The sequence below is a fragment of the Rhopalosiphum maidis genome, chromosome 1 (genome assembly GCF_003676215.2).
Source record: "Rhopalosiphum maidis isolate BTI-1 chromosome 1, ASM367621v3, whole genome shotgun sequence".
Classification (NCBI taxonomy): domain Eukaryota; kingdom Metazoa; phylum Arthropoda; class Insecta; order Hemiptera; family Aphididae; genus Rhopalosiphum; species Rhopalosiphum maidis.
Window position 1 is genome coordinate 53,868,362 of NC_040877.1, and position 12,748 is coordinate 53,881,109.

At 26.5% G+C, this 12,748-nt stretch overlaps 1 protein-coding gene across 4 annotated transcripts in view; it reads right to left on the reverse strand.

The window, feature by feature from the left end:
- The window catches only part of LOC113550513 (disintegrin and metalloproteinase domain-containing protein 11), a 225,288-nt gene that overhangs the window by 17,222 nt on the left and 195,318 nt on the right, over positions 1 to 12,748 (reverse strand). For all 4 annotated transcript variants that reach the window (XM_026952393.1, XM_026952392.1, XM_026952391.1 and 1 more), the window contains exons 6-14: positions 9,379 to 9,448; positions 8,676 to 8,822; positions 6,462 to 6,656; positions 6,313 to 6,387; positions 5,931 to 6,103; positions 4,091 to 4,260; positions 2,322 to 2,485; positions 1,993 to 2,166; positions 1,635 to 1,830 (exon numbers count right to left, since the gene is read on the reverse strand). In XM_026952393.1, the coding sequence (XP_026808194.1) occupies positions 1,635 to 1,830; positions 1,993 to 2,166; positions 2,322 to 2,485; positions 4,091 to 4,260; positions 5,931 to 6,103; positions 6,313 to 6,387; positions 6,462 to 6,656; positions 8,676 to 8,822; positions 9,379 to 9,448 (1,364 nt within the window). The remainder of the gene's footprint in view (positions 1 to 1,634; positions 1,831 to 1,992; positions 2,167 to 2,321; positions 2,486 to 4,090; positions 4,261 to 5,930; positions 6,104 to 6,312; positions 6,388 to 6,461; positions 6,657 to 8,675; positions 8,823 to 9,378; positions 9,449 to 12,748) is intronic.

A 12,748-nucleotide genomic window follows, 5' to 3' on the forward strand; every position in this document is an offset into this window, starting at 1 on the left:
TCGAGCCCGGTGAAAATGTTTTGAAAGAATATACAGTTATTGCGTTTATCCGATGATCTAAATATAAAATAATTTGATCAAAAAATATACATAGATTTTAAGAAAACTCTGAAGGATAAGGGATTATGATTTTATGTCCTATTTTCAAAGTTTTTTTAGTTCACTCACATGAGAATATTTTCACTTTTTTTTTTCTGCATTGTACGTAGAATATATTTTTAAAGGGGTTACAATATTAAATTGAACAACATCAAAAGAAAAAAAATAAACTAGAAAATTTAAAATATTTTCCATTTTCAATGTAAATCGAAATATTATATATACATACGTATAATATAAACATAAGTATAGCTAAATTTTATTTAGTATGTATATAATAATATTATAATAATTGATAAAATCGTTTAGTGTATTTGAACTTAAAGACAATACATATGTATATAGATTATATTGTATGATTTTTTATTTTGAATATTTAAAAAGTAGGCACAAAAGAAGAATTTATTATATCACGTATTTGTTTACATAAAAATATATAATTGTTATATTTTTAAAAAACACATTGATTTTGTTATAAATAGAAAAAAGTTGTTGATGTATTTTTTACTAATTTTATTAAAATTGACTGAAACAATTAGATTATGATATTCAATTGGTTAGTTCGTAAAGTTTCTTAGTTTAAATATAAAATCGATTAGTTTAAAATGTGAATATTATAAGTATAGCAGTTATTATTTTATATCAAGCATTATAATATGTTTCATGTTGTATGTACTTATAAAAAATAATTTATACTAAATTTATACATTTAAATTTGAATCAAAATAATTATTTTATTTCTGATTGAACAACATACTGTAGATAAAAAAAATATTTTTGTTAAATACTTCTACTTTTAGTTAACGAACTGTTGGTTAATTTATTTAATCCGTTCTGCTACATTAGGTTCATTAAACGATTTTTTTTTTGATAAGAGATAACACTTTAAGTGTTAAATTAAAAGTTTCACATTTCGTTTATATATATAAAATAAGATATTATCATATCGTACTAAAATGTATCAATATTAAGGAGTTTTGTATGCTTAATTAAATAAAGAAAATGATGCCCAAGCATATATTTAACAAATAATCAAATACAGTTACAAATTGCAATATTGTTAATGAAAGTAATACGATCACTGGCTATTATTATTATCATTAGTAATATAATTTATACATTTTATTTTCTGGTTAACTAGAAAGATACGAAATTCGACTACTGGCCGAGCACTGTTGTAAATATAATATTAGTCATTTTTACTGTTATTATAGTCGTTCGTTTGTCATGTGCGATTATCAAATAAATAGTAAATTTTAAATTTTAAATAAAATTACGAATAAAAATATTAAGAAATATAATACCTATTATGGAAGTTTATCAATATTGTCTTAATTTTTTTTTTTATCGAATATCATGATTTCGCACATTTTAAATATCTAAATAAAAATTCATTAAAAAATAAGTACAAAACAATTTTTCTAAAGGTACAAAATCCGCTCTTTTTCTCATTCAATCGAGCACAGATATAATGTGTTTGAGTATAAAATATAAGTATTTATTATAATTTTATTTTATTATAATAATATACTCACCGTAACCCCAAATCAATTCACATTGGGCGTTGAGCGTGGGACACTCGCCCATATAACAGAAGCCGTTTTCCGTTCCACAGGGGCTGGCATTCTTTTTGTACATGTCCGCAGGACATTGGCCATTGTCGCCAGTGCAATGTTCCGGTAAGTCACACTCGTTGTTTGCTGCTCTACATAATGTACCCATTGCCAAAAACTGTCAAAAGCGTATACATGTCAATTTTTGTTTAGATTATAGTGGTTGCACTATAGTACACAACATTGTAAAATATTTAAAATGTTTTTATTCTCAAAATTAAATTAAATTTTTTTGTTTCCAAGATTCCGTAAATATTAACTATTATGAATAATTATTCACCTTGCAATCACTACAGCAAGTCCCGGATGCAGAGCATTCAGCTTCTTTTATCAGTTTGCATGTGATCGGATCACAACACGGATCATTCTTTTGGCAGTTGTCGAATCCCCCACAGTCGCATTCTTCGTTGTCTTCCACTATATTGTTACCGCATTTTTGTTGTAAATTAGTGACCTATAATAAAGGTCACATATTATGTATAGTATATAGTGAATGTAAAGTTACACATATAAATATTATGAAAAATTAAACGTTATATCCCTAAATCTATTACTAGAGCCTATAAAGTTTTCTTCGGTATCGATTTATAATGAGTGTCTTAATTTTACCTCATTTGGTTTATTGAGCAAGCACATATTTCGAGTTTCCCGAAATTCGTCTATATAATCGTTGAGGCTGCAATCGCTAAACTTGTATGGCTGAATATTTTCCATGCCTACAATAGATTGTTGCATGATACAACCATGCCAATCGCGACAATAACATTCTTCCCCTGAAAAAGATTTTGTACAATAACATTTTTAATTAAAAAAATCATTGTCATTGTTTTGACATTAAGCGTAGCATTAGAGGAGTATTTAATTTGATCTGAGAGTATAGTAGACCTAAAAAGATAGATATGTGATTATACTATTGATATAAATGAATAATGATATTAGACAACATACCTTTCTATTTTTATTGGCAAATAATTAAAATTTATTATAACTAAATAAAGTCGTATAATATTTTATAACATTTTTAGGTACCTATTATTATTATATTAACAAGTAATAAGTTATTATGTCACATAATATTTTTGAATTTTATTAATAGTAATAACATTTTATAGTTACATTATATATGTGTTTTATGTTTCACAACTTAAAACATAATTAATGATTATTTATTTATGTACTTATAGTAAACGTCTATAATAACATCACGAGGATATATAAACTTTCAGTGGTGTTATTAAAGAAGGCGAAAAAAAGTGGTTATGTCATCAACTCCTTTGTAAGTTTTTTCATTGAGTGTTTACGTAGTTAATTATGAAGAAATTTAAAAAAAAGTAGGCTATTTATCATTTGGATATGTCTCAAGAGTCAAAAAAAAAAAAAAGAGAACAGAAAAAAAAGGTTGATTACTTTTATTGTAAACACTGCAGGTATATTAAACGTCCAAGTCCTTGTGTAATTTTTTGAAATATTGATTAAAAATTAATTAAAGTTAAATATATTTCATAATCATATTCGTTTAATGTAAGATAAACACATTATTTTATAGATATAAGTAAATGTAACTTTAAATTTAACTAAGTATGCTGTTGGTTTTTTAAAGATAAGAGAATCACACTAAATATATGAATAATTGATTGTGAATTATACAAGATACATTGAGGTAATTACTATTGCCTAATGTTGTTTGATAATATTTATTTATTATACATAAGAAAGTCATAACTAAATGTTATGTTACACAGTTTTAAGATTAAATGCATATTATTACCTTTATATCACTCTGATCTCAACATTTTATAAATCTAAGTGTGTATATAAAATTATTTAATCAGATTTTTAAACGAAAATTAAGCGTCTTCGGGTGAGTCTTAGTTAAGTAAATAACTGAAAATTTAATAAAGTAATAATACAGATACATAAACGTGACCATCATTACGAACAGCAATCTAATATTAGTGGTTTTTAATTACTGCTGCAGTGATTTTGCCTTGTGGTTGTGATTTAATTTTAGAGATTTTTTTCTTTTTATATAATTAATTAAAAACCTTGAACTCCACAGTGGGAAAAGTGTATAATATATATTTTATATATAATAGGGTCGTTTTCTGACCTAACTACCACCGTTAAGTATCGTGTGCTCGTTAAGCGTAATCATCGTACTTATTATTATTATTACATGGTTGGCCCAAAATCAGAGGACGAGGTCGTTTCAAAAATCCTATAAACCCACTTGAGACCACTGCTATTATACCCAGGCCGCGTGAATGCAGGCCTATCAGGCAATTTAGTGGGGATTTATTTCACCAGTTTCACCGGTTCCGGGTATGTGTTTTAACTTTTAAGCACATCATAAGTCAGTACATATTTGTATTACTTACTTTTGTCATCGTGGCCCATTCCCACGTTATGTCCGATCATATGTGCCATCGAACCCGCTATTATGTGTGGTTCATAGGCATTCACATCCACACTGATGCCCACGGACTTAGCGGTACACACGGTTCCATGGATGGCCATCCCCGTTTCGCCACCCACAAAATATTCTCCACTGAAAATAGTTAAAGGGTTTCGTCATATAAACAACAACAGTTATAATAATAATATAACAGTATCGAAATGAAACACAATTGATATTCGTCAACACACAACGTATAAAATACCAAATAATCGAAGTAACGCACATTATAATATTTTTTAAGGAGTCAGAGAAGTAAGAAACATGTTAAAATGTGTTAATTTGTTTCCCCAAAAAATATATGTTATAAGTTATGACTTATTATCCGTATAAAATAATAAATAATTTAATGCAACATCAATGTATGCGTGTGTATAGATTTTAAATCAGTAACGTGTTTATTAAAGCGTATCTTAAAGGTTAAGTGAAACATAACATCGCTTAAATTAGTTAGCAAGCAATCTAAAAGTAACCGTTTACTGTTAATGTTTAATGAAGAAATACATGGCATCAATTTAAGTCTATTATTTTAACAATAGGTCCTCCTAAACAGATAACATGAAATAGTCTATACACATTTTAAGCAACTAAATTATTTTCCCAATGCAGCAGTAGAAAAAAGTTTTATAACTTTGTTAACGGATTTTGGTGATTGTTAAAATTGCTAGTGTTAGAAAATAGCATGCGTAGTGTAAATCAGCCATCTTACTCTATATATAAGTGGTGAAAACTTTCAAAGTGTCTCGTGTGTTTTGCACTACTTATGTAACAGATCCTTTATTTTGGTACTAACTATATACTATATAAGTACTTATAAGTAATTTTGGAAACGTAATGCGACACTGTAGTTTTTGTACTTAATTTTATCATAATCAAAATGTAAAATACACTTAACGTGAAAATATTTCTGTTGTGCGAATAACTAAATTTTTTCACTGTTGTTAAAATAACATAAAAACAATATTGTTTAATGTATCAGAAAATGTATTATTATGTAATTATTTGAATTACAGAATTTAAATTCAAACAATATTTATAGTTTTATTGTTATAAGTAAAATATTTTAGTTCTTAATCATTATTTAATAAATTAAAATCAAAATAAATATTATTAATTTTTATTGTTTTTTGCGTTATTTTTGTACATTTGTAATCAGTGCTCAGTCATATATGAATAAGATTTGTTCGACATGTTTGAAGGACGTACTTAGAATGAAATATATGGATATGAAGTGTTTTGCATATTTTGATGAAGATGATATATGAAGAAAAAAAATTGTAAATGTGAAGTACGAATTCTATGAAGGACACGTTTGCAGTGATAATAGTACGTTTCATTTAGTGATGGATGAGTGTCGCAGGAGAGAATATTCAAGTGGTGCGCGGAAGGGTGGCAACGGTGGACGCCAGTTTTGATTGATGGGAATGGGAAGAGAAAATCGAAAGAGAAGTTTTATAGAATGTGTGAACAGATATAAAAGCAAATTGAAGACGGCTTAGGTTTTGACGGTAGAGATTGTCTAAGCCTTAATCCAAGAGTGGTGGAAGACAACAAAAAAAAATTGATTTTTGTATTATGTTCATGTATTTTAAGTAAAATAATAATAATGATAATAAAAATCATAACTGAAATAAAAAAATTATTTGTGAACATTTTTCATGCGTGTGATGTATTTATTTCCCCTTTTGCATAACGAATTCCGACAAATAAATTGATATAATTTCGCTATTTTCACGTTAAAAATAAAGACAATGTGTACTTACGTTAGTAGTTGAGCAGTGTCTTTACCGATGTTGAATAGTGCATGTGACGAGTATTCATTAAAATTGAGCAATGCAGTGCTAATTTCTTTGTTTTTATCAATTAGTGCCTGGTTGGCCCCTTGCCACGTTTCAATATAGACTACCGACACTCGGGTATTTATCGTTCGGAAGTACTGTGTAGATAGAAACAATAAATGAGCAATTGTTAAATTAACCATTTTTTTGATCTCAAATAAAAATATATATAACCATAAATACATAAAAATAATCTAACTGATAACTATTTTTTTTTTTAACTATGAAAAGAATTAGAAATGTTGATAAAACGTATTATGCTAATAATATAAAAACTTATAATACGAGTATTATGATAGGTACTCACTAAATCAGCTATGTTTGCGATTTGAATGGCGTCAGTGATTACTTCAGATCTGGAACTGCCATTTCTCATTTCGAACTGAAGAATATAATAGCGTTAAAAATGTTTTTTTTTGCATTTTTTACTGACGGTTAAAACATAATTATATTCACCATAGCTTTGTCTAACACGAGAGCGGTCTCTATGTACTTAGTCACTTCTCTGACGTCCCGTTTTAGTCGTCGCTTTTTCCGGAACCGTCCTCCGGTAAAACCGTTGGTGTATTTGTTTTTCCTATCCGGCCGCAAGTCGTTGGCACATCCGCGTTTAGCCTTGTCCCGCGCCTCAAATATCACATGAGGATGTTTCTGGTAACCGCAAATGCATATTATTAATATATATATTTTATTATATACAGGTACGTTTGATGATTACACGTGAAATAATAATCATTCTTCAAAATGGCATGAAATGTATAAATGAAAGTTTAAAAATTCGATTTACGCGATCGTTTATTTTTGTTTGGTTCTTTTTTTTCTAGAATTCGTTGTATGCACATCGTGTTTTTGACTAACTCGTACGTTTTGACGGGGGCATACTGAGAAAGGAATGGAGTTCATATTGGCTTTTAGGTTACGCCAGAGTGATTCTATTTTGAGGTTTCAGTTTTCCCCTTGCCACGTTTGTAAACTAAAATTGGAACTGTCAAAAACTTCTTTTGCAGCTTCTGTCGTTGTATCCATATGAAATGAATTTCAAACGACCTCCGGGGGGCCCATTTCGATTTTGGTGTTTATAATGTTGAATAATCGTTTACGACCTACCAATGTATTTTTCTAATCTTCTATCTTTTCAGAAAAAAAATAGGTAATAATTTGAGATAGAATATGTTGCGTTGTAAGACACAATCAATATTCTTGTTTTAAAAAATATATAAATCGTCTGTAATTTTTACACACAACTTTTAGTAAGAAGTTAAAATTATTATAAATATGCGGTGATATTTTATATCGTTAATAAATATACGCTTGTTTAATTGTTCATAAACATTGACAAAAATACAAAGTTCACGAGATTTAATTATTTTTAGACATTTGAAGTAATTAAATTATTAATTTTTGAAAATTAAATAAATGGTTAGGGGATTCATTACTTAACAACAGCAAGCCCTTGGAAAATTCAGACTAATTTGCATTATAAATTTAATTATACCGACCAAGTATGAAAATATAATATTATTTATCAAATAATAAATTAAACTATTTTAAGGTATTAAAGTTATTACTACGAAATATACAGATTATTTAGATTAGTTAGGGGTGTTCTAATTTATAAATACGTATAACTGTAGCAGACTAAAAAGTTTGCAGTCTGTTGGTATTACCTATCTATTTATTCATTTATTTAACATACATGTACCACACAAAAAATATATATTTATATATTATATACGTGTCGACTCTGGAATGTTTTCTTCCCACGGGGACTGTCAGTAGCCATGATTAATGACATTGGGTATTCTACGAGTACAATGGTCTACAGATTTCCTCCGGGAAAAAAGATAGTAATACCGAGGCCACTTTCTAAAAGCAAAACATTTCATGATTCTGGAATTTACAGTTATCACCTGATACGTTCATTTTTCTTATGAAGTGTTGTATCTATTTCTCACTGATGCGGATAGTTAGTTGAGAGAGTCTCGTTCAATTGTGATACTAATAATACTGTATATAATATTATGTACACATTATGTTAGGGTTGTAAAAATAATCACTAAACATTGAATGGTCAATAGTGAGCTAATAGCATCTTAAATACGATTTAGTGGCCAATAATTTGCCAATTAAATTTTAGTGATTTATTATAGTAATAAATTTTTTTTGTAACGTGACAATAATAATATAATATAATATAATAATATTATATTATTATTATTATGAAACATCACATTCTATAATATTGCAATATTTTTGTTTAGTTCTAAAATAATATTGTACATAAACGCAAAACTGTTGACAAATTGCCTAACCAGTGCTCCGTATAATAAATTTCATATTCTGATGATATAGAAAGTACCTAGGTTATTTCATTAGATTTATTCATAGTGTTGATCGATAAACGTCACTATAAACGACTTAATTGTCGTTATTTGTATTTAATAAATAAAATTTTAATATAATTTATATTTTGAACACACACAATAAGTTTAAAAAGTTTTGTGTAGAGTAAATATTACTTTGATATCTCTAGAAAAAATGAATAAATATTTATCAACACCATTGGTCATATCTTTTTAAATCTTATTTTTTCCAATTATAATATTATTATAATTAATATCTATTTTTAAACTTTCAAATTTTATAGAAATCATTGAACATTACACTAACCGACAAGTCTCCACCGTAAAATGGATGAATAATAAACGTTTCGTTGCCAATGTGTATGACTCCGGCGACTCCATTGCATGTATGAAACGCAGCTGTGGCACCAGGAATATCCTTAACAGTTCCATGATAGTAACAATGTTCAATTTCCTTAAACAAACACACACATATTAACATAAAATGTATTGTTTATTTTTCGTAAAAAAATAGGTAAAATAAATTAATGTGTAATACTAATGTTATATTTTTTAGAATTAATGAACTTTGAAAAATGTGTAAGATAATAATATAGTTTGTTTTGTGAATTAAAAATAAAACGCAGAGTTAACGTTTGAAGTTCCTACCAAATCATATTAAAAATGACGGATTAAAAAAAAATTAACAGCTTTTGTAAAAAGGCGAGAATTTGATTTATGATATGTTTAAAATTAGATTGCTTTTTTATTTTTTATTTTGTTCCATATTTCGAGGAATAATTGAAAGCAATTATTTTTCATTGAAAATATAAGATATTTGTTCTTCATCCGAATCTCGTTTACATCATTTCTCTTATTTAAAAGCCGCTCCTTAGCGTCAAACATAATTAAATTATGTCTAAAATAATTTTAATCAGCCTTGAAAACATTTTACGACGAAATGAGTACAGTCATTTTAATTAAGATTCATGGAGTACAATTTATAAATAAAACTAACAGTTTATACGTACTTGTTTGGAAACCTGTTCAGCTCCATGAGGTAAAAAATGTTTCTGTGCTAAATTCGGTGCTAGTAATTGTCTGTAATAAAATAAAGGAATATAAGTATGTTTTTCTTGAACTTTGTACACATAAATTAAATAAGTAATGCAATTTCCAAAAAGCATGGCGTTTTATGTGAAATAAAAATACAAAAGAACATAACATATTAGTTAATTTATTACCAGTATATATTATTAACTTTTTTCTTTGGTGACATAATATTTTCAGAATGAATAAAAAATTAACATTTTTATTATTTATTTTCTTTTAAACAATATTTTGTAATTTTTAGTTCATGTATAAAGTCTGTGTTTTAATTGTATGCGGAAAAATTGATATTGCTAATTTATCCTTTAATTAAAACAAATTTGGTTATTTACAGTTAATCTTCAGTGTAGTTATATTATTCCACGATATACTTAATTACTAAAATATACAATTTTAATAATTATTGTATATTATTTTAATTTGTTTATAACTTAATCAGACCAGAGCTAAGTTATTAAAAATGAAAGATAAAATTAAAGGCTTTATGTAAATTATAAATTAATAAGAAACAATATAGTTTAGATTAAATAAAATTAAATATATGTAGAGTAGATGGAACAGTTTATTGTTTAATTGTATAGTATTAAAAAATATATTGTAATTCTTTTTCAAAAATTTCAAATATTATACAAGAATTTACATAATTTTTCATTTTCTAAGAACATGTACTTAAAATATATTAAATAATCAACAGTAAATTCATATACTTTTTGACTAATTATGTTGATTAGGTTTATGTTAATTTATAAATAAATATAATATTATAATATATGGTATATCTATATAGCTATTGATCTTGTTCGATTCTAACCTATATTCGTTGACCGGTGGTTACATTGCGATATAGACAGATTTTAGCAAGCTGACGTTAGTGTGCGCATAAATACCTAAATGCGGATATAGATAAATAAAAAAGAATGTACGATACGTCATTAAAGGGTGGACGATTGGGAAGACAATGAGTGATCCTAGGCTGCCATGTCGGATTACTTATATCGGTCTACAAATAATAGGATTTATTCCGCCTGCAGTTCCTTCGATCTTGACGGATAGCATATATTTCGTAATACCTTTTCGATTCTTTAGTGGGGCGGAGAGGGGTCTGACAAAATGTCTTTTTGCCATTTGAAATATTGTTGAATCATCAGAAATCGGTATTATTTTTAATAGGAAAATTAATTTGACTGACATTCGCTTAGAAGAAATGTTTGTGTCAAAAATTTGAGATTATAGTTATCAACTTTAGGCTCTTATTCGCCGACTAGGCGTTACTGTCAGCGAAAACAACAGCAATGGTTCACACCAAATAATATATTGAGGCAATTAAAACAATTAAAAACTCACCGAAATGTGACGGTAATTAATTATTTTAATTCAGTTTTACATTAGAAACAATCTGTTTTATATAATATTATCAATTCTACAGACCTTTTATCCAGCCAGTGATTTATGGTTATATATTTTGTGATTTATATAAATATAATATATATGCATGTGGTATTATGAAGTTTTGGACAAGAATAGTTTAACAGTTTTGAACAAGAATTACACTATAGTGTCACAAAGTTTATCTTAAATTTCACCACTTTTGATGCGAAAAGATTAAGCAGCTACTGAATTAATAATATTATAAATGCATTATATTTATAAATATATCTATCAAATTCTTATTTTATTATTAATTATATTTATTTTTTTAAGGATTATTTTAAAATGCGAGAGAATAATATTACATTATAAACATGGATATGCACTCCTATCTGATTTAATGAATGCGTATTTGCTTATAATTTATATTTAGTAATTTGGAAGCATACATAATTAATTAAGCATAATATTCATTTTTAATTGATTTAAATTATTTTTGTCAATTTTGAGTAAGTATATAAATGTGTATATAAAACCCGATGGTATATATTTTTTAAGCATTTAATGATATTCTTTACAATGAGAAGTATACTATTATATTTTTGTATTTTCTGAAATGAAAAGAAAAGAATATTACACTGGAAATTAATTTCCATAGGTTGGTTTTTATTTTTTATGTACATTAATTGTATAAATAATTTAGAAATTACCGTATACATTGCCTTGGTTCAAAAATTAAATTAGCTTTATTTAACATTATTGTGTTTATCAACAATTACACGTCTTATTAAATTACCTAGATTATTTGTTATATAATTTTCTTTGGACTATTAAATTATATATAACCTAGCTAGTAGCTAATATTGCAGTTTTAATTTTACATATTTATTTTTATTTTGTTTTATTTATATCATTAGCTTTTCTTTATAATATTAAAACATGATTTAAATACGGTGATTATGACTAAAATAGTAAAATAAATGTAGTAATAAATGTAAGAACGTTAAATTAGTATCACCAAAAAAAAATAATTAATTATAAAATCAAACACTTTTGGACAATTTATATAATATTATGTAGTAGTACTTTATTAATGTTTTTAATTAACTTTATATTTTTATCAGTACAATTTAATATTTATTGTAACTATGTAACATAATATGTCAACGTATATAATTTATTTAAATGGATATCAAAAATATATCGTAGTGAAATCCTACTCACTTCTGACTCACTATTGTATATACTACTAAAAGCTTATAATTAAATTAATGTTATACTAATAATATTTATATCATAAGGTCTTTTTAAATGTAAACACAAAATTATAATTGTAAAAGCATGTCGTAGTGTGGTATTTATAATATTTTTGATATCACATTAAACCATATTGGACTGGAAAGAAAAAAATCATTTTAGAACCACAACTAGATTAGAGATCCTAAACTTCACTACGTGATGTGAATTCCTAATCGTGTTTATATCTAGCTAGTCTATTTGACGTTACCAATTCGTTTAATATAAACTTTCTTATGTTTACGCGTGTGGATATTATTATTATATTATTATCGTAGATGTAAACGATTTTCACTTAGACACTTAACAAAATATTAACTAATATAATATAGGTAGACTTTAATAATTATTTACTTAATCTTACGTTGGGCTTTTAATATGTTTAAGCCGCGGAGATTCATATTATATATTGTATGTTATTCCGAAATTGTTGGATAATCGACTTTTATCGGATGGAATATGAAAATCTGAAATATGTCCGGGTTATTTAATCATCCCGAATTGAAATACTTTCGGAATTTCGATTTGACGTTTTGACCTAAGGCGACATTATACTTATACTTATTACATTGAAAAAATCATGGAAATTCCAAATTATAATTTCAAGTATCGGCGAAATTAAAATAT